This window comes from Pogona vitticeps, chromosome 2, assembly GCF_051106095.1.
Source record: "Pogona vitticeps strain Pit_001003342236 chromosome 2, PviZW2.1, whole genome shotgun sequence".
Taxonomy (NCBI): domain Eukaryota; kingdom Metazoa; phylum Chordata; class Lepidosauria; order Squamata; family Agamidae; genus Pogona; species Pogona vitticeps.
In genome coordinates, this window is record NC_135784.1 from 65,745,040 (window position 1) to 65,772,690 (window position 27,651).

Here is a 27,651-nt window from a genome sequence, read left to right on the forward strand (position 1 = left end):
CTGGCCATGTGACCATGGAAGATTGTCTTTGGACAAACACTGGCTCTATGGCTTGGAAACGGGCATGAGCACCGCCCTCTAGAGTCGAACATGAGTGGACAAAAAAATTGTCAAGGGGAACATGGGTGAGCATGGAGACAAAATGTTTGGAAGGAAGCAGAGTGGCTCTATTGAGGCCTGGTTTATGTGTGGTACAAAGTGAGGGAAATGCAGGTTTCTGTGTTGCACTGGCTAGTTGGAAATATGACCAGATATAGTGTAACTGTTCAGGGATAGATGTCAGCATGTAGGTAAGTATAAAATCCTTCTTACTATCTGATTCCAATAAGAATGTTTTCTTGGCATGAGAAGGCCTCTATTAGTGCAATTTGATTATCCACATAGACTGTCTGGTCCATCCTGTGTGAGAACAAGGACAAGAGAATCTTTAGATCAAAGTAAATGAGGCACTGTCCTCATCTGATTCCAGGATTTCTCAGAGTGGCGTGCCTAAGAGGTCAGGCGTGCACATTTATTTATTTATATACCATTCTTCCTTGCAGGATGGAAGGCAATTTACACCATAAATTCAAAAAACAGATGCAGCTAAACAATACAGAATTAAAACAACGTTAATCAGATTGTCACATTAAAACAAGCCCTGAATTAATGTGATTTTAAAATTATTTTTAAAAGCATCAACAAGGGAAGGAAGTACAACATCCATGGCCCTTCCTTATCACTAAACCTGTGGCCAAATGTCTGCCTAAAAAAAAAAAAAATCCGTACTGGCAAAAGAGTACAGGAAAGGAGCCAACCTTGCCTCTCTCCTCAGAGAGTTCTGAAATCCGGGATGAGCCACTGAGGAGGTCCTCCCTTGTGTTATTATCACCTATTAGGGTGACGGGAAAGAAGGAGAGGCCACTGTTAAAGATTTTAAAAACTGGGAAGGATCATGAGGAGTTACGCTCCATCATATGTCTTGGCCAAAGACATTTAGAGCTAGCTAGGTGATAACCAACACTTTGAATGGTGGCCAGAATGGCCAGTGAAAATAGTGAAGCAAAGGACTCCTACTCTCACTGTAACTGTCTGTAGGCAACAATATGGCCTGCAGCATTGGAGATTCCTCACACTTTCAAAAGATAGTCCCACGCAGAGTTACAGTAAAATGACATGTAACTAAGATAGGCTTCATTTAAATCCACATATACCTTGTAATGACCAATCACCAAATGACACAAGCTAATCTGCAAGATGTTGGAGATGGTATATGGATGTGCCTTTTTTTTTTTCTTCCAGTGCCAGAATTCTTCAAGAATTCTCCAGGCAAAATTCAGGGAATTCCAGTCCACAAACAGTTCCAGCCACCTGAATATAAATTCATTTTACTCTCGTGAAGGAAGCCTGAGACATTTTCTAGGCCTTATTTCCTGGCAGAAGCTGCTGCTGTGTTTCATCAGGAGGTGCCCTCCTATAAAGGGCAACAAGATTACCGTTCCCAGGAAGCCTTGCAGCAGCTTAAACACCAATACAATTCTGGCAATTTCTCCCCCTCCCCCCAAACAGTGATACTGAGCAGTAAGTGTTATTGTATGTTATGTGATCATTCTGCATGGAATTTAAACTTTTGGATTTCAGTCAAACGTAATTCTGCTGTATGGGATTATAGACTCGGCAAACTATATTGCAGTTGTTTATGAAAGGTCTATTTCAATTAGGTCAAACGAGGTAACAAAATTACACTGTAGAGAATGTGCACAACTTAGAATTTTGCTGGTGGAAACATTCCAGAAAGTTTACTACATGTGCACGTTTACAATGAAACAAAGAAATTCCAGGACACTCTGTGTTTCCAAGATAAGCAGAACCAGAACGACTTGAAAATATGCATGCCAGCTTTTGTTCCTGTCACTCTGCTAGTTATTGATAGTAGTAGCTATTATGTGAAATAATGCAAAACTGAACTGTGTAAATTGTGTGAGGTTCTTCTTTTCTCCATCATCAACAGCCAAAATCATATTTCTTTTTAACTTTCCTTACATATAATGAGTCATATTTTAGCAAACATAGAAGTAAAACATTTTTCTTTCAAGATTGAGTACAATATGTTTTCTGACTGAGGAGTTTTTAAAAAGTCTCTATGAAACAATTGTCCTACGAATAGAATGGTGCCCCCCAGCCAGAATCAGACTGCAAAAATGAAGTTATGAAAAATGTAAAAACCTTTAACTTTTCTGCTTACTTATGGTTTTGTATATTTACACTTGCATGAATTATTAAGAGAAAATTCTGTGTTACACCATAGAAATGTAAGAAATTATAGTGTCTTCAATCTCTTATGAGTTGATTGTGTCACCTGTGTTCAGAACAATTGATTTTACGATATTTCATACCTGAAATACTGTAATTGTTTTGGGTGAGTTGAGGCTTCAGTTGGCATAGGGGTAGTATCTCACATGGAATTTTGTACTGGAGTGCAGATATCAGTATACACTATTCATGCAATGTATTGACCTAATGATTGGGTCAAACTAGATATTAAATAGGATATATACCATATTTTTTGCTCCATAAGTTGCACTCCCCCCCCCAAATAGTGGGGGAGAAAGTATATGCATCTTATGGAACAAATACAGTAAAAAAGGGGTTCAACCACCACCTCAGAAGCCCCCCACTGCCATGCTGGGAGGCCTCTGAACTGGCACCAGAAACTTCTTGCTGTTTGGATCTGACCATTCTGCACTGCTGGCTTTCTAGGATCTGCTTCCTGGAGCCTACCTGGAAAACCAGCAAGGCCAACAGGCCTATGGCAGCAGGCAGTGAAAACAAACAAGGACAAAAAACTAGGGGAAACCACAAACACAGTCCCCCACTTAGGCAGTGGATTTTCCCACACTTGGGGAAATCACAGGGGTCAGCACATCCAAAGTGCAATAGATGAGCCTCACCCTGGGAAAACCACTTTGATGATCATGGTATATCCCCTGCCAGGTATGAGTTGTAATGGCCTCTGAAACTCCTGCCCCTTTCTGTGCCATGTCCCCCAAAGGCATGGTGACCCCCCAGCTGCACCTCCTGATCAGAACAGAGCTGCAGAGCCCCAGTCCCGAAATAGGCCAAGAGAGCTACTCAGTGTTTTGGGGTGCCCCACAGGACCCATATCAGGGGCTGGTTGTTCCTCCCACAATCCTCCAGTGCACAGATATTAGCATACCTAATATGCAGGGAAGGCAGGGAAAGCCTCCAGTGCACAGATATTAGCATACCTAATATGCAGGGAAGGCAGGGAAAGCAGGGAAATTCAAACAAGAGGCTGCTTATCTGCTTCCTTGCTAGTACAAGCAGTTAGAGAGCTGGGAGAGAGACCTGGGACTACCTGGTATTGCCGTTTTAAAATGTAAAATTTAGTTTAAAAGCTATTTGTTTGGGGTTAGTGCTTGTGTGAAAAAGTGCTCCATTTGAGTTGAAACCTGCTTGTGTAGAAACGTGCATACATGCTTTAAAAGCTGCCTAGGAAGTGTTCAGACCAGCACCGATCAGCTGTTAGGTGGGGAGAGGGGAGGGGAAAGGAGCAGGAGCGGAGAAGAGCACAAAATGGCTGCCGGCTGCCTGCTGGCTTTTAGCTGTTTAGGGCTCTTTTTTGGCTGTTCTGGGGTCTACCAAGGCACTGTGGAGAGCAAGGCTCAGTCTAAGTTTTTTAAAGTTTCTGACCTTTCCCTCCCCATAAAAATGCATTAATTAATTTTCAGTGCATTTCTATGGGGAATTTGGATTCAACTTGCAAACTTTTCAACTAGTTCTGGGCATCTAATAGAGAATGAATTTCCAAAGGGTGTTGCAGCAAGGAAACTAACTGTGCCTTGTGACGTCTAACTGGATTACAGTACCTGCCTCCTGATTTCAGCTACTATAGTTTGTATTCAGGGTTTTTTTTGGCTCGTCAAGAACATTGTTCATGGCTTTGTGTGGCCTAACCTGTTGTGTCTTGCATGCTATAAACGTTCAGTTATGTCAGAAAATGGAGATTTGGTCTTATGCTGAGCATGTGCTACTGCTGGTGAATGGGATCAAGTTAAGCTTTGTGTTGCTGTTCTTTTGCATAACCTAAAGTAAATAAGGAAAACCAGCTGTTAAATAGTTTATTCCACTATTTATCCTCCACACAACTAAAAGGGACCTCTCAATGCAGTGCCAAATCAGACAAACCATTTCTAACTTAATATAGGCTTGAGCTGTAGCTGGGCAGAGTTGCACAACAATCTCATCTGTCATTGAGACATTTCTATAAGCATGGGGAGGAGGTGGATGAAAGGAGATGTAAAATATAGGTAGAGTGGTATAGGTCTTATCACTGGCTGATAATGGTCTCTATTAATGCCACTGTTGACTGTTGTTCACTTTACATGGTTCAAATGTTATTCTGTTATAGTTTATTAAATATTTTATTACACTATTTGGTTCAGAATATATTTTCCCTGTGTTCCTCCTCTAAAAATTAGGTGCATCTTAAGGTCAGGTACGTCTTATGGAGCAAAAAATACGGTACTTGACTTCTTTTTCTTACCCCAAAGCAACTATGGATGGGGGTGGTAATCATGAATTGGACTGTATTACAGTATTGAGTGTATGAATGAGACCTTCCTGATAATTTAGTTTTCTACTAACATAGTTTTCTGTTTTTTCACCCTGTAACTGCTGTTAATTATAGAGAATGGCAAATCTTGTGTACATTAAGAGTGCCCATGTTTTGGTTCTTCCTGTAGCTAATAGGGAAGAGGCCATTGTTTTCTATTGACATTATGCAGGGAAGTATCAGTACTATGGCTTTAATGCAGGAGTATACTCAGTTCAGCAGTCAGGATGGATACCCTCTTGTGCTCACTACAATTCACAAAAAGACACCTAGCAAGGAAGAATTCCAGAAGTGGACAGATTATTTCATCAGTTATCCAGTTTTCACACAAACACAAAGGAATTGTCAGGGTGGTTATGTTTTTGTTTGTTTGTTTGTTTGTTTTACATGGTGGTAGTGAGCACAAGACCACCCTGTAGACCATCTTGACTGCTTCCATTGGTGTTGTCAACATTCAAGCTACTGTTTCCTATGTAAAGTTTGACATGCTTTTTTCTGCTGTCAGTATGGGCACAATATTGTGCAGCCCCTTCGCCACAACAAGGCAGCAATCTGTGAAGGGATTTTGGTGTTACTTATGCTTTTTAGCATAGGATTTGTTTGATCATTTAAAATATTTTTATACTCACAGTTGTTAGCTTTAAACACTGTCTTTTAAATTACCGTATTTGCCGGCGTACAAGGCGACCGGCCGTATAAGACGACCCCCCAACAGAAGGAGGAGGAAGAGGGGAAATGGGCGGGTGGCTGGCGGGCGAGCGAGTGCGCGGCTGGCTCAGTGGCGCGGGGCAGCAGGCAGCCCGGCGGCGGGCTCTGGCCGCTCAGGCATGGCAGCGAGAGGGCGAGGAAGAAGGGAAGAGGCTGAGGAGGAGGCAGGAAATAAAGAGGCTGAGGAGGAGGCAGAGCAAAGCGGCGGCAGGAGGAGGAGGAAGAGGAGGAAAAGGGAAACAGGCGGGTGGTGGGTGAGCGAGCATGCTGCTGGCTCAGCGGTGCGGGGCAGCGGGCAGTCCTGTGGTGGGCTCTGGCCGCTCAGGCATGGCAGGCTGTGCTTCCCTCCCTCCATTCAGACCGACTGCCTGCCTGCCTTCCTCCCCGGCCACTGCGGCCCCACGTCATTCACTCAAGGACGGCGGCGGCGGCTCCTTCCTGGCCCAAATGAAGTGCACCCGGCATACAAGACAACGCTCCCACTTGGAGGCATTTCTTTGGGGCCCAAAAAGTCGTCTTGTATGCCGGCAAATACGGTATGTAAGCCTCCTTGGGTCCCTTTCAAGGAGAAAGGCAGAATAAATATATTTTAAATAAAATAAAATAAAATAAAATAAAATAAAATAAAATAAAATAAAATAAAATAAATAAATAAATAAATAAATAAATAAATAAATAAATAAATAAATAATGCTGTAAATGCTTCATGCTTGATATAGGGCAGATAGTTCAGTCTAAAATATTATGGTACTCAATATTCAAAATAACTGAACATGTGATTGACCTCCAAAATTTATTTATTCATCATTTGTGTTTCTATTTTATTTTATTGTGTGCAGTATAGATGTGTTGAAGATTTAGTGTGTTCTATTTTCACTTGATAATCTTAGTAATGTTTCTTGGGAATTTTCTGCGGTGTTACTCTAGTGTATTCAGTAGTCTTGCTGTAGAAATTGCTATGACAACAGTGATGCAAGAGTTATTCCTTCAGGAATCTAGCTGTGATAACCAGTCACTTCAAAACATTCTTATTCTCTTGTGTTTTATGTTAGGTTAATAAAATGACCCTGCAGATATAATGGAATAAAAATCCAAAGTGCCTGTTTTATGAGGAAATGAGAATTAAATGTATATGGCATATTCTTGTGGTATTTTTTGACTGAAAGTTTGCCTTACATTACAATGTTCAAACCTAGAGTGAAAAACTAAGAGAAAAGTAGGTAAAACCAAAAATGGCAGGCTCAAAGTACAGTATGCAGTAATGTATGTTTGAAAATTAAAAATTAAACAGTCTTATCAATGTTACTTGGATATCTGATAGTCATTGCTGCTATGGACAGAAATTTTAGTCAGTGAAGACTTGTTCCATGCAGACAAAATGTAGAAGCAAGAGTGTAGCAGTAGGATGTCAGCATAGCAGAAACAGAAGATAGCTACCTGTCCTGTTATCAGGAAGGGGTAGTACATATCAGGGCCAGCAAACAAAGGCTTACCAGAATGTGAAGTAAATCAAATGTAGGAGAGTCAGAGTTCCAGACAGTAACTCAGACTACATCAAGAGCCAAATAGGGAGAGCCCAGAAGTATAGTTAGATATTCTGTAGTAGTACACATCAAGAAGTCAGCAGCAAAAGTAGATGTAAGATTGATCAAGAGTAGAAATGGGGGTATTCGTATTTGTAGACAAATACGAATGTCCCCCTGCAGGTGGAAATAATGAGGGTCCACTCACCGTTTGGCCTTTGCTGCGGGTGCAGCAGTGCCTTCCTATCACGCTGTGCTCCACAATGGATTAGCCACTCCTAGCTGGAAGTGGGATGACAAGCCTCTCTGTCAGGTCACAGAATGTGTAATTCGTTGCGGAGCACAGCGTGATAGGAAAGTGTTGCTGCGCCCGTGGCAGCAGCCGAATGGTGAGTGGATGGTCCGGCCCCGTGGAGCCAGACCCTTGTTATTTCCACCTGTGAGCGGATATTTGTATTCATCTATGAATACGAATGCCCCCATCTGTAATCACAAACCAGAAAAACCACAAATAGTTGAGCTGCAAGAGCCCCACCCTGGGTTCAGCTGCAGGCATTTGGACAGCTGGTAGGAGAGCTCAGCTGCAGGACTTGGCTTGCTGGTCTCCCCCGTAGGAAGAGCTTTTCGTAAGAGGGGCTACCATCTTTCCCTGCATATGAGCACTTTGTCTTGTAGCCTTTCTCTGGGCTCATGACATTTACCTTCAGTGTAAAACAAAATAAAAACATGGGTTGGGAGGAGTGCACTAATAAAACTTTGGAAGAGTTGAGCTACTATGTCAAATGCAGTATTGACTGAAGGTTTCTTAAAAGGTCAGTTGTAAGTGAGCAATATTTGAAACTGACAAGAGATGTAGTTGTCTTAAGTAGCAGAGAGAACACCCTGGCTACATCATGTGGGTTTTTTTTTCTGAATAAGCATATTGGAATGTAGTCTGAACCAGTGGAAACTTAAAGCTTCCCGAATTATTTATTCATATGTGATATGGTCAGACATGAATGACTGGTGAAATGACAGCATTTATAGGAATATGTTTGGCAAGTATGTCAGCCCTATCTGCAAGCATAAATATGAACCATCTTCCATAGTGAGAGGGACAGATGGATCTTTGCTTTCCAAGCTAGGTTTGCAAAAGCTACATTTGTAGGATTTATTTTGTTTTGGAATCTATAGGCTGCAGGAGTCCACTGCATTTATTGTGTTCTTTTTAACAAGAAGCAATTGTAGTTTTTGATATGTACATGGAATACAGTATATGGTGCTCATTACATAATACTGTACTATTTTTATTATTCTGATGGGCCTTAGGATGATATTGGTAAAATGAACTGGAAATTCACTGTAGTCTTAGATTGCAGGCTTATGCTAACTTTCCTGAGCGTGAATTCAACTAATACTTTCTTTTGATTAGTCTTGTGTAGGACTGCACTGTTAATGTCTTTGAGTGTCTCAAAACATGGCTTTTGCCTTATCTAAAAATGGAATTCTATGTTGTGTCCATATGGGAATTATCTTCCATTTGTAGGCATTCCCATGTTTACCCATCACAATTTCCCTTGTTTTGTTTACCGGGGGGGGGGGGCAGACTTGAAGGAAAAAGAGATGAAATAGGTGAACAAAACTTTTTTATATACAGTATATAGTTAGAAACCCTTGGTCTGAAATCACCCTTCAGGACAGTGACGGAGAAGAGGCCAGTTTCATAATTAGAAGTAGAAACTTCAGGTTCCTTAGAAGGGCATCCACCCAGATCACTGTTTTGCCCTAGATACCTAGGTGTTATTTTGGATCATGTCCTGTAAGAAACACTGCTAAAACAAAAAGCAAAAGGTCTGCTCAAAGAATAAAATATTTCTAAAGCTCTCAGAAACCAGTTGGGACACGCACAACCACAAACATTAAGAACCTCAGCTTTGGCCCTATAAAACTGTGCTACTAGCAGTTAAAAGTGAAACACTTAACCATCTTAATCAAATATGCATTTGCTTATCAGCAACCAACCCACCTCTCCCAGATTAAAATTAAGGAAAAGTTTTTGCAAGGCATCTGAGAATCCTAAAGAAACAGCAGGATTACTATAATATGGCAAAAATATTAAAATGCATAGAACCCCAGGAAAGTCCCGCTCTGGTCACACACACACAACTGGGTAACTTCAAAGTCACTTAATAATAGGCTATGGATTGGAGTCGGCAGAACCAAGGGTGGCTTAACAACTTGAGGTTTTTGCACTGACTTAGTCCTTGTGGAGAAGAACAAGGAAGTTCACACTTATGTTTGTTTATTCTGTGCCTCTCAACTGTGGAAGACTTGATGTTGCCAATTATTGGGCCAAAATTATCTAATATACCTGCTATATGAAAAACTAATGCTTGCTTTTTTTTTCTTTGTATCAGAATCATGAAAGTACAATTCATTTATTTGTTTAGCATTTATAACGCCCATTCAATGAAAAAATGCTGTTCTGTTGTAAGCTGTCCAGAGCAGTGGTTTTTCACTGAATGAATGGTATGTACAGTATGTATATATGTAAGATTTTGTTTTGTTTTACAGATGTTTGGGCAGGTCTGCAAACTGCAAGTGTAGTTATTGCTTTTATTCTGTGATTGGTTTTCAGGTGATAGGATTAATTTACAAGGTGATTTATAAAAATATTGTGGAAAAGTGTATTCCTAGGTATAATGTTTCATCATCATCTAACTTTGAAGTAGCCATGTTGTCTCTTTCTGCCTTCAGTGGCTACTGTTAGAGAGTGATTTGAAATCGGTTTATTATCACCTGGGTTGTAATAAATGCGTTATGTGAGGGTGAGAAAACATGCTAATGTTTCTTCAGTCCATGTTGATAAAGGAGTTTGGAAATGTAAGAAACAAACATTTTCTTTTTTCCTCCCTACCTTACAGGCCGAAACAACTACCACCACAGCAGAACAACTTTTCCTTGTTTCCTTCTGCAAAAGCCTGGAATTTCAGAGGGGTAAGGTATTTTTGTTTTAGGTGGTTGATTTATTTCAGAGTTTACTGTTTTGAACTATTATTTCCATCCGCCAGAAGTAAATTTATAGCAAATTAAGGTAAAGTAATTTTGCAAACTAAAACTTGTAAAGACTCTAAACATGCAATCTAAAGAAGAGCTGCTTGACTTGCACCTTTCTCAGGGAGTCATGATATTGTAGCAGGCCCTGTGTGATGCTTCATAAGATGTAATTTTGTGTTGGGTGATTTTTTTTTAAATCATCAGTTTATCAGAAAATAAGAAAATTTATTATTTTCACCTAGACTAAGGCATGTATGTGTATCCACTCTATGGATGGTGAAAAATAGGGGTGTGCCATATTTTTGGAATCTCAGAATTTTCCAGCCTACAAACACATATCTATAAATACCTACATAGGGTAGGAACAGGGCCTATCTCAGAGGCTTCTGAGGACTGTTGTTCTTGTTGTTAATGTATAAAGAGGAAACTACCCCATTGGATACTTGTGTTTTCATGGAGTGCGTAGTTCTTTGGGACTACACCTCTATAGATTATAATGGGTAGGAAGACTTAAGCCTTCCAGGAAGCACCAGGAGAGTTTCATTTGTTGCACTCTGACAACAGGAAACACAGGCCTCCGAAGCCTCTAATATAAGTCCTGTTCCAGGTGAGTGAAACATTGGTATCTGCATGTGTGTGTCTATGGGTTGGAGCTCCTGGAATGCTGCCTGGGAAATTATGGGAGTTGGAATCCAGAAAGAAAAAGGCACACCCCAAGAGAAGAACATCTGAGCACATTCTGCAGAAAAATATATATGTTCCAATGGGTATGCCTTATATGAAGATTGTTAGTGAATGCTTTAATATTATATATCTTAATATTTTGTATATTTACCTAATTATGAGCAATTTTTATCTGGAAGAGTAATGATAATTCAGTTGAACAGGTACTCAGTAATGATAATTCAGTTGAACAGGTACTCAGTTGAAAGTACCTAGAGATCTGATTTCAGCTAAATTTGAACTGGGCTATTTAGTAACAAAGGCAAAAGTCTTTGACTGTGTGGACCACAACAAACTATGGCAAGTTCTTAAAGAAATGGGAGTGCCTGACCACCTTATCTATCTCCTGAGAAATCTATATGTGGGACAGAAAGCAACAGTTAGAACTGGATATGGAACAAGTGATTGGTTCAAAATTGAGAAAGGAGTACGACAAGGCTGTATTTTGTCTCCCTGCTTGTTTAACTTATATGCAGAATACATCATGCAAAAGACAAGACTGGTGGAATCCCAAGCCAGAATAAAGATTGCTGGAAGAAATATCAACCTCGGATATGCAGATGATCCCACTCTGATGGCAGAAAGTGAGGAGGAATTAAAGAACCTCTTAATGAGGGTGAAAGAGGAGAGCGCAAAAAACGGTCTGAAGCTCAACATAAAAAAAACTAAGATCATGGCAACTGGTCCCATTACCTCCTGACAAATAGAAGGGTAAGATACGGAGGCAGTGACAGATTTTACTTTTTTGGGCTCTATGATCACTGCAGATGGAGACAGCAGCTGCAAAATTAAAATATACCTGCTTCTTGGGAGGAAAGCAATGAGAAACCTAGACAGCATCTTAAAAAGCAGAGCCATCACTTTGCTGACAAAGGTCTGCATAGTCAAAGCTATGGTTTTTCCAGTAGCGATATATGAAAGTGAGAGCTGGACCATAAAGAAAACTGACTGCCAAAGAATTGATGCTTTTGAATTGTGGTACTGGAGGAGAATCTTGAGAGTCCCCTGGACTTCAAGGAAATCAAACCTATCTGTTTTGAAGGAAGTCAACCCTGAATGCTCACTGGAAGGACAGATCTTGAAGCTGAGGCTCCAATACTTTGGCCATCTCATGAGAAGAGAAGACTCCCTGGAAAAGACCCTGAAGCTTGGAAAGTGTAAAGGCAAGAGGAGAAGAGGACGACAGAGGACGAGATGGATGGACAGTGTCACTGAAGCTGCCAACATTACTTTGACCAAACTCCGGGAGGCAGTGGAAGACAGGGAAGCGTGGCGTGCTCTGGTCCATAGGGTCACGAAGAACTGGACACGACTTAGCAACTAGACAATAACAATTTATTAATGTGTGTGTAGAAAGACTGCAACTCTGAATAACACAGTTACTGCAAGCAAATGGTAAACTAATTGACAGAAAATACTAATTGTGTGTAACCTTGGACCTTTCTGTGGGATGTTCAAGCAAAATCAAGGAAGAGTCTTGTGGAAGCTTGAAGGCAAACAAGTTTTAATTTAATTTGCACAAGTTTTTGTGTACTGCCACATAATTCTTCAGATGTTTTCTGAAGTAGGCTGCAGTCCACGAAAGTCTGTGCTAAATAAAACCTGCTAGTCTTTAAAGTGAGGCCAGGACATTTTGGAGATTAGTCATTTATAGGGTCATAATGAATTACCCTGTTTCCTCGAAAATAAGACATAACCTGAAAATAAGTCGTAGTATGATTTTTCAGGATGCTCGTAATATAAGCCCTACCCCAAAAATAAGCCCCAGTTGAGTGAAATCCCAGCCTTGTGCAGCAACCTGAAGAAGATGACAGGACTGTACAGTATTTGAATCAATATAGATTGCTGTACATGAAAAAATAAGACATCCCCTGAAAATAAGCCCTAATATGACTTTTGGAGCAAAAATTAAGACCCTTTCTTATTTTGGGGGAAACAGGGTAGACGCTACATGATGGCATATAATAACAACAGTCATTAAAGTGCTCCAAGACTCTTTATTCATTTTGCTGCTACAGACTGACATGGTTGCTCCCTTAGAAATATCAGTATTTCATAGGGGTTACCCCGTTAATGTTCATTAACTATATTAAACTGTTTTTTTGTTGTTTTTCCTTCTTTTCAGCTAGTTTCTGAAGTTTGCTGCTTAATTCTGTGTGCTGCAGTTTGAAGATCTGAAGGTCTTAGAATATGTTTTTCTACAAAGTCATATTTTTGGCATTTGAATTATTCCAAACATATTTTAGAATTTTCTTTCTATCCACTAGATATCCAAGATCTGTTGGTAAACTTTTATATCCAGTCTGGATCCAACAACAGTAGTCAGGACTTTGTTCCCTGTCTTTCTCCATGCATTCTTCTGCTCAGACAAAAAAAGAGCTCTAGTGGAGTTGGTACCCCTTTAAGTACAATTTTAGGGTGAAATGCTGGGGGAAAGGGGGGAATAGGGATTGTTAATTTTGGCCAAAGCATCAGCTTTCAATGGATTGTGGCCAATATTGGTAGATGTATCCAGCTACCAGAGTGTTGATTGCGATACTGATCACTCCCTGGTGTGTAGTAGGGTAAAGCTGCGAACAAAGAGATTGTATCACACGAAAAAAGAAGGAAGACATGTATTGACATCAGCAAGACTCGCGATCAATGAAAAGTGGAGGAATTTGCTGAAACGCTTGAGGATGATGCAAATACACCCGAATGATGAGAACATTTCAAGAATGCTATGTTTAACACCGCCTTCTCCACATTTGGCAAGAAGACCAAAAAGATGGCCGACTGGTTTGAAGCCCACTCGGAGGAGTTGATGCCAGCCATCGAGGATAAGAGGAGAGCTCTAGCAGCATACAAAGCCTGTCGTAGTGAATACAACTTGCAAGCTCTTCAAGCTGCTCATAGCCAAGTCCAACAGGCTGTTCCAACAATTATTGGCTTCAGCTCTGTTCTCAGATACAGATAGCAGCAGACACAGGTAACATCAAAGGAATGTATGACAGTATCAAGGAGGCTTTAGGTCCAATACAAAGAAATCTCCTCCCTTGAAGTCTGCTACAAGTGTGATCATCCAGGACCGAGCATAGCAGATGGAACGATGGGTGCAGCAGTACTCTGAGCTATATTCTAGATAGAATGCAGTAACCGAAGAAGCATTAAATAACATTGAGTGCCTGCCTGTCTTGGAAGAGTTGGACAGCAAACCAACTTTAGCAGAAATAAAAGCAGCCTTGGATTCCCTTGCCTCTGGCAAGGCACCTGGAAAGGATAACATTCCTGTTGAAGAGCTGTAGAGATCATCACCAGCGAGCTGTATGAAGTCTTTTGTCTCTGCTGGAGGGAAGGTGGAGTACCCCAGGACATGAAGGATGCAAACATCATCACATTGTACAAGAACAATGGAGACAGGAGCGACTGCAATAACTACCGTGGCATCTCTCTTCTCAGTGTTGTAGGGAAGCTTCTTGCCCATATTGTGCTGAAGAGACTCCAGGTGCTTGCAGACAGAGTCTGTCCAGAATCACAGTGTGGATTTTGAGCTAATAGATCCACCACTAACATGGTATTCTCCCTCAGACAGTTGCAGGAGAAATGTAGGGAACAACAGCCACTCTTTGTGGCCTTCATAGATCTCACAAAGGCTTTTGATTTGGTTAACAGGGATGTCCACCTCGACTCCTTAACATCATCAGGTCCTTTCATGAGGAAATGAAGGGCACTGTAGTTTTTGATGTCTAAACATCAGATCCCTTTGACATCCAAAGTGGAGTGAAACACTCTGCTGAAGACCTCCAACAACACATGAATCATTTTAGCAAGGCCTGCGAAGACTTTGTACTAACAATCAGCTTGAAGAAAAGATAAGTCATGGGCCAGGGCATGGACTCACCACCCTCTAATACCATCTCCATGCAAGAATTGGAGGTTGTTCATGATTTGTGTACCTTGGCTCAATGACCTCTGACACACTCTCCCTAGATGTCAAGCTGGATAAATGCATTGGCAAAGCAGCTACCATGCTCTCAAGACTCACAAAGAGAGTATGGCTCAGTAAGAAGCTGACGGCATATATCAAGATCCAGGTCTATAGAGCCTGTGTCCTGAGCACACTCCTGTACTGCAGTCAATCCTGGACCCTTTGTGCACGGCAGGAGAGGAAGCTGAACACATTTCATATGCGTTGCCTCTGTTGCAGTTTTGGTATCACTTGGCAGTATAAAGTTCCAAATAGAGTAGTCCTCGATCGAGCTGAAATTTTTAGCATGCATACATTACTGAAACAACGACGTCTACGTTGGCTTAGGCAAGTCGTGAGAATGGCTGATGATTGTATTCCAAAATATCTCATATATGGAGAATTAGTGCAGGGAAATTGCCCCAGAGGGAGACCACAGCTGCGATACAAGGATATCTGCAAGTAGGATCTGAAGGCCTTAGGAATGGACCTCAACAGATGGGAAACCTTGACATCTGAGCGTTTAGCCTGGAGGCAGGTGGTGCATCACGGCTACTCCCTATTTGAAGAGACCCTTGTCCAGCAGGCCAAGGCAAAGAGGCAGTCCCGAAACCAGCAAAATCAGGGAGCTGGACAGAGGATAGATTGTATTTGTCTTCAGTGTGGAAGGGATTGTCACTCTCGAATTGGCCTTCTCAGCCACACTAGACGCTGTTCCAAGTCCTCGATACAGAGCGTGTTAACATAGTCTCTCGAGACTGAAGGATGCCTAATCTATCACTGTACTATGTGAAGTTGCAGTGAAAAATGTGTTTTTATTTGCTACTATTTACTAGAGACTGGCTGTTTGGTAAATTTCAGTGTACTGGATCATTCCTTTTGGTGTCAAATGTTTCTGACCACAGGCGGATTGAGAGAAAACAATTACTGTATACTGCAATATACAGTAGTAATGTAAGTCATATTCTTGGATGTGATATATTGAGACTTGAGCTACAGAGTCAGAAATTAACTTTCTGCCAACAGTTGCCAGTTGAGATGGGCATGAACTGAACCATAAACCAGAAAAAACTATGAATCAGGCTGGTTTGCGGCTCAGTTTGGAAACTGGTTCAGGGATCTTGTTTTGCTGACATCAAATGAAGCACTGAACTTTTTCCCCCTCTTCATTTTCTTTGGCAAAAGGGGATGGCCACCAGGCCTCTTCCCGTGCTGCCATTACCTCCCTATCTGGTCCTGCCACTGCTGCCACTATCCTCAGAGACAGCCGGCCCGATTTCCCTTCCCAGAGTGTTTTAGTTATTAGTTAAACTGATTCTAGGCAGATAATACTGTCAAATATTTAAGCAAAATCAGTTTTGGCAGTTCTGTGAGGATTCTGTTTATTAAATAGCCTGAATATACAGCTCATATAGGTGTCGCAGGAGTACTGCTAACCATTGGTAATTACAATAACCACAGTATAAGCACCAGCACAGTTGGCTTTACCAGCTTTCTTTGATTAAGTTATTTTTAATCCCTAGGCCAGGACTATCTTGAAACAAAACTTTTCGTGTCCATCTGTGCAGGTTGTATTGTTTATTTGAATGTGTGTCTTTAGATGCATCCCTAGTCACCACAGTATGTACTGAACCATCCTGAGCTGGTTTTTCACCCTGTTATACTAGAGCCAGCTGATGTAATTGCAGTAACAGTACTGATGATTGCAACCTTCCCCAGTCATCGCCTATCATCATGAACAACATGACTGAGTGGAAATGATGGGCATTTTAGTATAACATTGTTAAGTCTGCCTGTTTAGGAAATACTGTTGTGAGAATATTTTGTAAAGTACAAGGATATTGTACTTTACAATATCCTTGTACTTTAGAACAAAGAGAAGGCCATGTGGTCCCCAAGATTACACAAATGTAGGAATGGATGATACCTTTTATTGGACCACTAAAAATTAAATAAATCACAAGCTTTAGTGAATAAAATTCTGCTTCTTCAGGCTTAGCACAGTTCCCCCGCGGGTGGTACAAAAAAGCTGTAGACAAAAGTCCAGAAAGAGGTGATCTAAGTCTTCTTGAGGCTGTTGATTTGAGCAGCTTTCTAGTTTGGTTGAAATGTTTACACCCCTGCTCTTAAGACCACAGGTTGCCAGTTGCTTTGTGATTGCACCTCCCCCTGCCCCCTCCTGCTTGAAATGTGGAATTTCTCTTTGGCTTATGGTGGTGAGGAGAAAGAGCACAGAAACATAGAAGTCTCTGGTCTAGCACACGTCAGGGGTTCTAATTTGGTTTGTTCACCTGATAGATGATGCTAATTGTGCCAGTGTTTTTAACTAGTGAGCACAAGAAGATGTCTCTTCAGATTGCAGTCACTCTACTGGCTGCTAATCTTTTTCTGGGCATAATTCAAAGTGCTGGTTTTTAATCTATAACACACTAAATGGCTTTGGTCCAGGTTATCTCAAATACTGTAATTCCCTCTACGAATCTCTCTGGGTTTGAAGATAATCAGGTGAGGTATTTTTCTTGGTCTGAAAACCCTCCCAGATGTGTTTGGTGGAGTCATGGGAGAGGGCCTTCTCTGATGCAACTCCCAGACTTTGGAACTCCCTCCCACAGGATGCCAGGCTGGCCCTGTCTTTGCTCTTCTTCCACAAACAGGCAAATACCTTTCTCTTCAAGCAGGTATTTTCTTAGTGACTGGCTATCTAAAAGTTGGTGTTTTAAAGAAATGAATAAGTACTGTTATGGGAGAGAGTGGCTTTAAAATGTACTGACAAGTGCAAACAGTGGCTTGTAAAGTAAACAATCATGACTACTCATCAATAACTCAGTAAGATCTTTAAGTGAAAATATGCTGGTAGTTTTGTTTCTATCCTTTCATACACTGCAATGTGATCTGCAATGGCATCTTTGAAAGAGAATTCATCCCCTTGGTCTGCAAGACATTTCCTGTCTTGGGAACTTTTCCTCTTCTGATGGATGTATTGCTTCATCCTTGAAGGGGAACAGTCAATGTATTATTTATTGTATTTTATTGTATTGTAATTTAATTTTAATTGTTGTAAGCCGCCCAGAGACCTTTGGGTAGATAGATAGATAGATAGATAGATAGATAGATAGATAGATAGATAGATAGATAGATAGATAGATAGATAGATAGATAGATAGATAGATAGATAGATAGATAGATAATGTGGCCCATAGAATACAGTCCTGGGGCCATGGGTTTGCATGGTAAATACTGCTCCTCCCATCCACTGTGAGAAGCCATTGTTAGTGTAACATTAGGAATGTTCTGTACTGTATATATATATATATATATAGGTCTATATAATTAGAGAGATGTAATGTTTTATACTCTGATGTTTTAAAGATACTGCTTCTATGTGTAGTGATCAGTGAACTCTTCTGAGATAAAGATAAATGAAAAAGTTAAGCAGTGTCTTTTTAGCATATCCCTAAAATATTCCATTAAGACTTACTAGGTGCTTTAAAAATGTTAAGTTTATAAATTTTAAAGCACCCAGTAAGCACTCTTTCATTGTAGGTTTGGTTTGTTAAAAGTTAAAAACTATTTAGTATCTGCTATAAACCTGTCAGTTACTAGTTATTCTGCATACAAAAGATATTAGAATTTATAAGCAGCATGTGATACAAGAGATAAATACTGTTGTTATCTGCCCTCTGAAACAAAATGCCATGCTGTTACTTTACAGATTTCCCATTGTTAATTATAGTCTGGGACAGGGTGTTGCTGTAGCATCCTGTTGCCAGTTCTTTGTGAACAACAGATGAACTTGACCTCTCGTGGTTCCACTAAATGGAGAAGTGGACAATTTGTTTTAGGCTTTCCCACACTGCTCCTTGCTTAACTTTTTGGGGACATTGGATGTTCAGACCATTCTGTGGTGTAAGAATAAGTATTCCAAAATCTATCTAGTAGGAGCTTTATGTAAACAGTTTAGTTCATGGAGTAGCTTGGGGTCAGTGGCTTTTTAAAAAGCTTTTCAGATTTATTTTCATAGACAGATGAATGTTGGCAGGAGTTCTGTAATTTCTGCAAGGGCTATGCATATTCTAACATGCCCAGTTGTAGCTTTTGATCTTGCAGGTGTATGTTATTTATTACAAAACCACAATTTGTTCTATCATTTTATTTTATTTTCAAAAAGCGAACATAGCTAGCTATGTTGGCCAAAAGGGGGGGGGGGGGGCGGAATCAAAATCCGTACTAGAATACACCCTTTATGAGGCCAATTGAAAAATCACAAAACACTTTGAAAGTTTTCAAGTTCTCCAAAAGTTATTCTCAGACAAAATGATGACTAAAGCAAATAGGGAAAGGTGGTTTCTGTTGGAGTCATGGAGCCTTCACCTAGTAACAATCTTGAAATGGAAGGTGAAAGTAGATAGTGGGCATTCAAATGGGAATCCAGTGGGCACTGAGATGTGTTCAAGTTGCTCAAGGTTGGAATTCACCCTAGGCCTCACGGGAAGAAGAAAGAAATAAAAAAAATGTTTGGACCACTCTTTGGAAATCAAACTGTTATCCAGAATCTTCTCCATCCTTAGTTGAAGTGCTGCAAGTGGACTGCTTTATTTACAGGCAGAAGTTCTTGCCTGTGGTAAAAACAAGAGGGAAACAAGATAGTTTGAGAACATGTATATTCCACACGTCCTTCACAAATTTAGGGAGGTTTATATGGTGTGTCTCTCTCCAGTTCAATTCTTAATTCATATATTAGATAAAATGTACCTTGTACTGTTATATTTGTGTTTTATATTTTAAGCTGAATAACAAATTTTGAGTCACTGATTTATTCTACTTGGAAAGACCTGTGTTTCACACTAGTTTATGTAGTCTAAAGCAGTGATTTTTAACCTTTTTGAAAGAAACGCCCCCTTGAGCCATTGAGGAAGTTATCACCGCCCCCCTCCCCGCGGTGATGATATCTTTCTTTCTTTCTTTCTTATTTATTTATTTATTTATTTATTTATTTATTTATTTATTTATTTATTTATTTATTTATTTATTTATTTATGACACTTAAATCCAATGACCCCTGAAAACAAAATTCAATTCTAAGAAAATGAAATGCCCCCAAAACATTTAATGATTTAGTTGCAAGCGAATTTTAAGACGCAAAAAGAAATATAAAAAGGGCATAAAAACAAACCACAATGCAGGAACTAAAAATTTCAAGACAAAAACTCTGAAACTAAATTAAGATTGGAGGAAAATATATATTCATGCACACTGTAAAAAGGCTGCAGCCATCTTAACTGGTTTGGCTTGCTCCAGCGCCCCCCTACCGCCCCCCTTCTGCTCCAGCGCCCCCACACCGCCCCTTTTCGTTCTATCGCCCCCCTGAAAAATGAAATCGCCCCCTGGGGGGCATGTTACCATAGTCTCTCGAGACTGAAGGATGCCTGCTGTCTTCCTGAACTAGAGAGTTGTTCAGTGATGGTTGCAAAGGCATACTAGGTAGTCTTTTTAGAGCTTGTTTACATATTTTTATGAAATCTGTTCATAAAGAAATTTATAAATGAAAATCAAGTGTATGTGATTGTTCACCAGGAAATCATATAAAGAACTGAATGTTGTCAGGAAATCTGATTTTAAAGAGTTGAATTATCTATTTTAACTCCCACCTCTGTCATTCTATGTATTTAAAAAACCCACAAGCAACATAACACCTTTTATGAGAGCACTAACTAAAACACTGTTTTTGTGTGGCTCCATTCTGAGTGAGTGCTGTTTGATTTATCTTCTGGAAGGGACCATTTGAATTCTGTGCTTGCTTGTTCAGTTTAGAATATCTTCTATAGTCCTTTAATGGCAGGATCTTCTCTGACAAGGAATGGCAAGGTTTTCCTGGGTCTTCTCTGACAAGGAAGAGGATAATTATTTTTTTGGAATAAAACCTCAGACTACAATGTTAAAATTGAATGATTTCATTTTATTTGCTTCTGTTAACTTCAAATGATGTGAGTTGCTTTCTTGTAAACATTCAATCAACCACTGCTTTCCTATAGTTGCTTGATACATTCAAATGTACTAAGTGAACCTAGGAAAGGAGAAGAACACTATATATAGAAATAGGCGTACCTTGTGCGGTCTTTCATTTCTAATAAATTGCTCTGTGCCATTTCCTGTCATGCAATATGTCTATACAGGGAGGAGTTTCTGCAGAAAGAAACTGATGATAAGGCCTTTATACAGTTTTACAAATAGTTGCAAGGGTCTGGATGCTTGTATGTGTGCAGTACCTCATGGGGTGGTGTTGCTTTTTTGTGCACCATCAGGTAAGTTAGATTTTTGAGATTGTTCGCATTGCCTTCTTGCTTAGTAAATATTCTAGTATGTGTATTATTTTTTTAAGAGCATGGCCAGTTTTAATTAAAAGTACATTCCAATAATTGTCAACATAGAAACAGTTATTATCTCCAAGTGCTTCAGCTACTGTAGTCCTGCATAATAAGTCATAGTATAGTTTTGGATGACTGTCATTCTCTTACTAGTAATCATGTTTTTAAAGAGGCATAGTAACAAATAGCCTCATGGTGATAACAACTTGTCAAGTGTTCTAAACGTACAGTATTGGCATACATTTGTACAATACTTTTGCTATATTTATACAATCCTTGTACATTCATGTGATATTAACACCACACTCTTCCTAATATCTGAAGGGTTTCCATTCTCAGTGGTTATTGAAAGAATGGTCCTTTTTTGTGGCTGTGGAGCTGGTTTGCTATTTTTAATGGTATGGATTATTTAATTACCATATTTTTCAGTTTATAAGATGCCCCCGTTTATAAGAACTCCCCCTTATCTAACCCAAAGATTAAGAAAACATAGCTTTGAGTATTCAGTCTTTGGGCTCAGAATGCTCGAACATTAGGAGCCCCTGTTGAATTTGAGCCTACAGGCTCCACCTACAATGAGGTGTGTTCAAGCTGGTTAGTTCCGCATCAGCTGACACCAGTTCCATAAGGCTCGTGATTGGAGGAAGCTAAGTCTCCTGACTGTAGGAAGCTAAGCCTCATGACTGAAGGAAGCCTGTTTACAGAGACAAGGTAGGGGCCATATTGTTCTCTCCTCAGCTATCTCAGCTTACTTCTGTCTAAAAGACACCCCTCAATTTTAAGTGTAATGATTTTAGGAAAAAGTAGCATCTTATACACAGAAAAATACATATCTACTTATTATAGAATGTTATGTGCCATCAAGTTGAAACTGACTTGTAGCGACCCTAATAGAGCTTTCAACGTAAGTTAGATATTTAAGGAATGGCTTTACCTGTTTCATAACTCCATTGAGTTTCCATGGTTGAGCAGGGTTTCAAACATAGGCCTCCTAGTCCATCACTCTTATCCACTACACCACTCTGGGTACAAGTATTAAATAATAATAATAATAATAATAATAATAATAATAATAATAATAATAATAATAATAATAATAATAATAATAATAATAATAATAATAATTTATTGTCATTGTAAGTATATACACATACAACGAAATTCACAGACACCCAGAGACCAGACACATGCACACACATAAAATTCCCCAAACACTCCCCACCCACTAAATGTCCCCCACTAAAAATACAAACATCTAGACCGCAGGCCAAGTAACACAGTCCAACTAATTATTCACTACTGGTGGTCTTTAAGCTCATTATTAATTGCAATTATAGCTCTGGGATAAAAACTATTGAGAAAACGTGTGGTCCGAGTCTTAATTGTTCTATATCTTCTGCCAGATGGTAACAGTTCAAAAAAGTTATAAGCAGGATGGGAAGAGTCTCTCAGGATGCTATGTGATTTCCTTAGACAGCGGGATGTGAAGATGTCATCCAGGGTTGGTAGCTGGAGCCCAATGATATTCTGGGCAATTTTAATGGTTCTCTGTAGAGCTTTTTTGTCCACTACAGAGCTACTCCCAAACCATGCCAGAATGCCATAGGTTAGGACACTCTCAATGGTGCTACGATAGTATGACAGAAGTAAATGCTGAGATAAATTTAACTTGCCGAGCATTCTCAGGAAATACAGCCTCTTCTGTGCCTTCTTCATTAGCATGTTGGCATTTATAGTCCATGAGAGGTCCTCTGAGATGTAAGTACCCAGAAATTTAAAACTACCAACTCTCTCCACTTTCTCACCGTTTATGTACAGTGGTAAATGTACATTTCTCTTCCTCCTAAAATCAATTATGAGTTCTTTAGTTTTTTTGATGTTAAGTGTGAGATGATTTTCTTTACACCAAAGTATCAACCTTTGTACTTCCTTTCTATAAGCAGACTCATTGTTCTTATTTATGAGCCCCACCACTATCGTATCATCCACAAATTTAATAATTGCATTGTTGTTATACAGTGGGGTGCAGTCATGTGTGTACAGGGAATAGAGGAAGGGACTTAGCACACAGCCCTGGGGAGCTCCTGTACTTAGTACCAGGGTAGAAGAATGGTGAGATCCCATCCTTACTGACTGTGGCCTATCTGTCAGAAAATCCTTTATCCACATGCAGATCTCCTGAGGTAATCCCAGGTTGATCATTTTAAAAAACAACCTATTTGGTAGAATGGTATTAAAAGCAGAGCTATAATCCACAAACAACAGCCTCGCATAAGTTCCCTGATGTTCTAAGTGGCTCAATACAGTATGGAGTACAATGGACACAGCATCATCAGTAGATCTGTTTTTCCTGTATGCAAATTGCCATGGATCCAAAGAAGGTGGAAGACTAGCCTTAATGTAATCCAGCACCAATCTCTCAAAACATTTCATAACAACAGATGTTAAAGCTACTGGTCTATAATCATTGAGAGATACCACAGCTGACTGCTTGGGGACTGGCACTATAATAGATGTCTTCAGGCAAGTGGGGACTGAACACTGCAACAAGGATAGATTGAAAATATCCCTAAAAACTCCAGCTAATTCTGCAGCACAGCCCCTAATAACTCGTCCCATGATTCCATCTGGTCCAGCTGCCTTTCGAACGTTAATATTCTGGAAAGCGCGTCTCACATCTGAAATCTGCAGTACTAGTGGTTGTCTGTTGATGGTAGATTCTAGTGATGTATTATAGACAGTAGGTGCTTGAATAATGGTTGTTCCTGTTTCCACCTCAAAACGGCTGAAAAATTGATTTAACTGCTCAGCCAAAAAATCACTGCTGCTACACAGACTCACAGACTGTTTTTGTTACTCTGCCCCGTGATTTGTCGTACGCCATGCCATACTCGACGAGTGTCAGAACTCTCAAGATGTTGCTCAATTCTCTGGCTGTACATAGCTTTGGCATCCCTAATGCCCCTTTTCAGTTTAGCTCTAGCCTCTCTGTACTGTAGTTCATCACCAGAATGAAAAGCAGCATTTCTGGCTTTTAATAAAAGGCGCACTTCTCTATTTAGCCAAGGCTTGTTATTAGAAAACACTCGTACTTCTCTGGTGGTAGTAACAACATTGATGCAGCTTTTGATATAAACAGTACTGTCGAGGCATAAGTATCAACATTGTCCTCCTCCAACAGTGCCCAATCAGTGCTCCTAAAGCAATCTTGAAGTTGCTCAAATGCATCCACTGGCCACACTTGTATTTCTCTAATTGATGGTCTGATTCTTTTAACAAGAGGTCTGTATGATGGAATCAAAAAAAGAGATATATAATATTATGTTATTTGATTGATTTTTTTAAATAATGATTTTAATTCATTCATTAATTTGAATGATCTTATTATATGCCACCTGGATGGCCTTGGGGTTTTAAAATTTCACTTAAAATAATATATATAAGTTTTTAAAAGTTGGAATGAAGAGCCAAACTACTTGGTTGCTATTGTAAAAGCCATGTTTTTTTTTTCCAAATTTCAGATGTTTCTGAATAAACATCTTTACAGAGGTACATTTTTTTGTCCAGGAGGCACAATGGGGAATAGAACTCCCAGCCTTTGGTTCTGCAGCCAGATACCTAAACCTCTGACTTATCCAGCCAGCTTATCATATTAATATGGATGAATAAAAAACTCGTAAATAAAAAATTACAATGATTTTGAAGCACATCTTTTAAAAAAGCAAAGTACAGTGGTACCTTGACTTACAAACTTAATCCGTATTGGAACGGCGTGCGTACGTAAGTTGAGGCAAACGTTTCCATAGGAATGCATTGAAAACCATTTAATCCGTTCAGGCTGTTTTTTGTTCGTATGTCGAGGCGCTGTTCGTAGGTAGAGGCATTAGTTCCCATAGGATCTAATGCAAAGCAGGTTAATCCATTCTCTACCACTAGGGGGTGATTTCTTCTTCTTTTGACCTAAGATGAACTTAGGTCAAAAAAAGGGCAGGAAAGGGTTTTTTCTCTTTTTTTCCCATTTGTAAGTCAAGGCTCCGTTCGCAAGTCAAAGCAACTTTTTGCAAACGGAGCTGTTACAACAGCAACCAAGTAGCTCAAATCATCCGCAAGTAGGGACGTTCGTAAGTCGAGGTTCCACTGTATAGCATCTTTGTATTTAGGTTCCTTCCTTGAAAGGCAGTCTTACTGCCTGGTCTGAAAAAATCCTTTGTCTGTTTCCAGGAGGTCTATTAGAGAGGACCGACCTAGTATCCATGAGAGAGAGTTCCACAGCTTGGGAGCAGCCACTCCTCATGTGTGCCTGTGAGGGTGGTGGGACTGTAAGAGCTTCCCTGATGTTAAAACTCAGGCAGGTCCATATGGGGAGAGACAGTCCTTCAGATAGCCTAGATTTAACCCATGTAGGGCTTTGTAGATCATAACCAGCTCGTTATATTATGCCTGGAAATGAAGCCAGTGAAATTGTTGTAGCAGAGCATTTCTGTTCTGTTTAAATGGATTAGATCAACAGTTTGGTTGTAGCATTTTGGAGCAGCTGGGAAATTCCAAAGGTACGTACAGCATGTTACAATAATCCAAATGGGATGTAATCAAGGCATGCATCAGGAATGTTTGCTGCTGGTGCATTTAGCTTTTCATTAATATTTTCCAGCAGTGGTTTGCCTTCTTTAAACATACTGGAATGCTGCTTTGCTGCAAGAAGGCCTTTATTGCACCTCTTATCTATTCTGTCCCCATCTTGATTGGTTTTCTGAACCATGAAGAGCAAGAGTACATCATTCATGTGGTGGTGCTCACCTCTCTAGGGATTCTGTCCCTTTCTTTGGCTATTATCTAGTATCACTGGAAAATCATTAGTCTTTGTCATACAGTTTCATCCCTGAAGTGATATACAAATGGTTTATAAAGGCTTCCTGAGTGATCTATATTCTTCTTCCATGGCACAGAACGCAAGAGGACTTTGACTATTTGAGAAAGTTCTGCTTGATGACTCTGTGGAGATACAGTGATGGCAGAAAAAAAATAACTTATCTGCTAGTGTTGTCTGGGATGGCAAATGTGCACAAATCACTGTGTTTCACAGTCTCCAATCATATTTGGTGAGTCATTTGGAGAAGTGGGGGACCATTTTTCAGCTTTATAACATTTATTCTATCAGTTGCCAGAGGGATTAATTTTGCCATGGAAGTCTTTTTCAGACCTCGCAGGATGTTGGCGGCTAAGATATTAATTTATAGGGTTGCCCAAGTTAGAGGCAACTTGATGCCACATAACATCATCAAGATATATGAAACTAAAAGAAGCGAGGGTGAGAGAATTAAACAGGTGGGGATTACATCTGTATCTCCAGTTCTTCATGTGGCTGTTTTTATTTAAAAAATACAGTGATAACAGTCTCTTCCAAACTTCTTTTGTCTGAACTGTCAGAATTAAAGCAAAACTTACTGATGACCCCTCAGAACAAAACATGCTAATTTGATGAGAAGGAGATAAGAATAACTTCTTTGATGAAGGTTTCTGATTCTTTTAAAAAAATTAAAAATAGGTTGTGTGGTCTCCCCCCCCCCAAAAAAAAAACCCATGCAGAAGCAGGATATATCTTTATTAGACTACTGAAAAAAATCAAGTAGATCACAAGTGTTCGATGGTAACATATCCTATCTTCCTCAGGCAGTTTCCAAAAGTTTTTAGACGTTGTAGTTCATGTCAGGCTAGCATTCTTGAGCAGAATGCAGACATGCTGAAGTAGCATCAAGTAGAATCTTACAATTTATGTCCTATCTCTTCAAACAAAGTTACCAAAAGGTCTGCGTCCCTATCCTCCCCCCATTATAGCCTCTCCTTGAAGCTCTAGGCTTCTATTTGGCTGGGGTGAGGGAATGCAACACAGTCACATCTTGAAGACCTTTAGCAGTGACATCTGTGGCATCTAGCTCAACACTTTGTTTATGGATTATTTTTATTTTTAGTCCTTGCCATCAGTTGTTCATGGAGTCTTTATCATAAGAAACCAAAGGTAAAGGTTCCCCTTGACATTCAGTCCAGTCATCTCCAACTCTAGGGGACGGTGCTCATCTCCGTTTCCAAGCCGTAGAGCCAGCGTTTGTCCGTAGACAGTTTTCATGGTCCATGTGGCCAGCGCGACTAGACATGGAACACCGTTACCTTCCCACCATGGTGGTACCTATTTATCTACTCACATTTTACATGCTTTCGAACTGCTAGGTTGGCAGGAGCTGGGACAAGCGATGGGAGCTCACTCCGTTGCGTGGATTCAATCTTACGACAGCTGGTCTTCTGACCTTGCAGCACAGAGGCTTCTGCCGTTTAATCCATAGCACCATCACTTCCCTAAGAAACCAAAACATCTCTATAAATACAAACTTGTAGCCAAAAAATCCAAGTCCTCAGGGGAGTTTCAGTACACTCATTGGAGGCTCAGTATGTTCTTTGTAGCCATTGCAAAGAGAGTGAGTGGGTGGGGTTTGCTAAGCTCTAAGAAAACTACAGGGAATTTTGGCATTGGTAGTTTTTTTCAGAGCCACCATGTATAGAACCTAATGAACAGACAGACTGTTGCAGTCCCTTGTGGTTCTCGTGAAACTTAGCAAGTCCCATTTGCTCTCTCTCAAGTACAGAATTTTGGCTAAGGAAATTCCTGGTGAATTGTGGTAGTTCTAGTGGGGAAGAAAACCTAAAAATCATGCCTAGCTTTTATATTTTTGAACTGCAACC

General features: G+C 40.0%; 1 protein-coding gene and 1 pseudogene across 2 annotated transcripts in view; one reads left to right on the plus strand and one right to left on the minus strand.

Moving 5' to 3' along the window:
- ARHGEF3 (Rho guanine nucleotide exchange factor 3) overlaps positions 1–27,651 on the plus strand; it is a 160,890-nt gene that overhangs the window by 22,718 nt on the left and 110,521 nt on the right. The window contains exon 2 of one of the 2 annotated variants that reach the window (XM_020799904.3): positions 9,750–9,822. In XM_020799904.3, coding sequence (XP_020655563.2) covers positions 9,750–9,822 — 73 coding nt within the window. Of the gene's footprint in view, positions 1–9,749; positions 9,823–20,785; positions 20,854–27,651 lie in introns of those variants that run through there. The other variant, XM_020799906.3, reaches the window with a different exon arrangement.
- Positions 2,827–2,981, minus strand: LOC140705064 (U1 spliceosomal RNA; annotated as a pseudogene).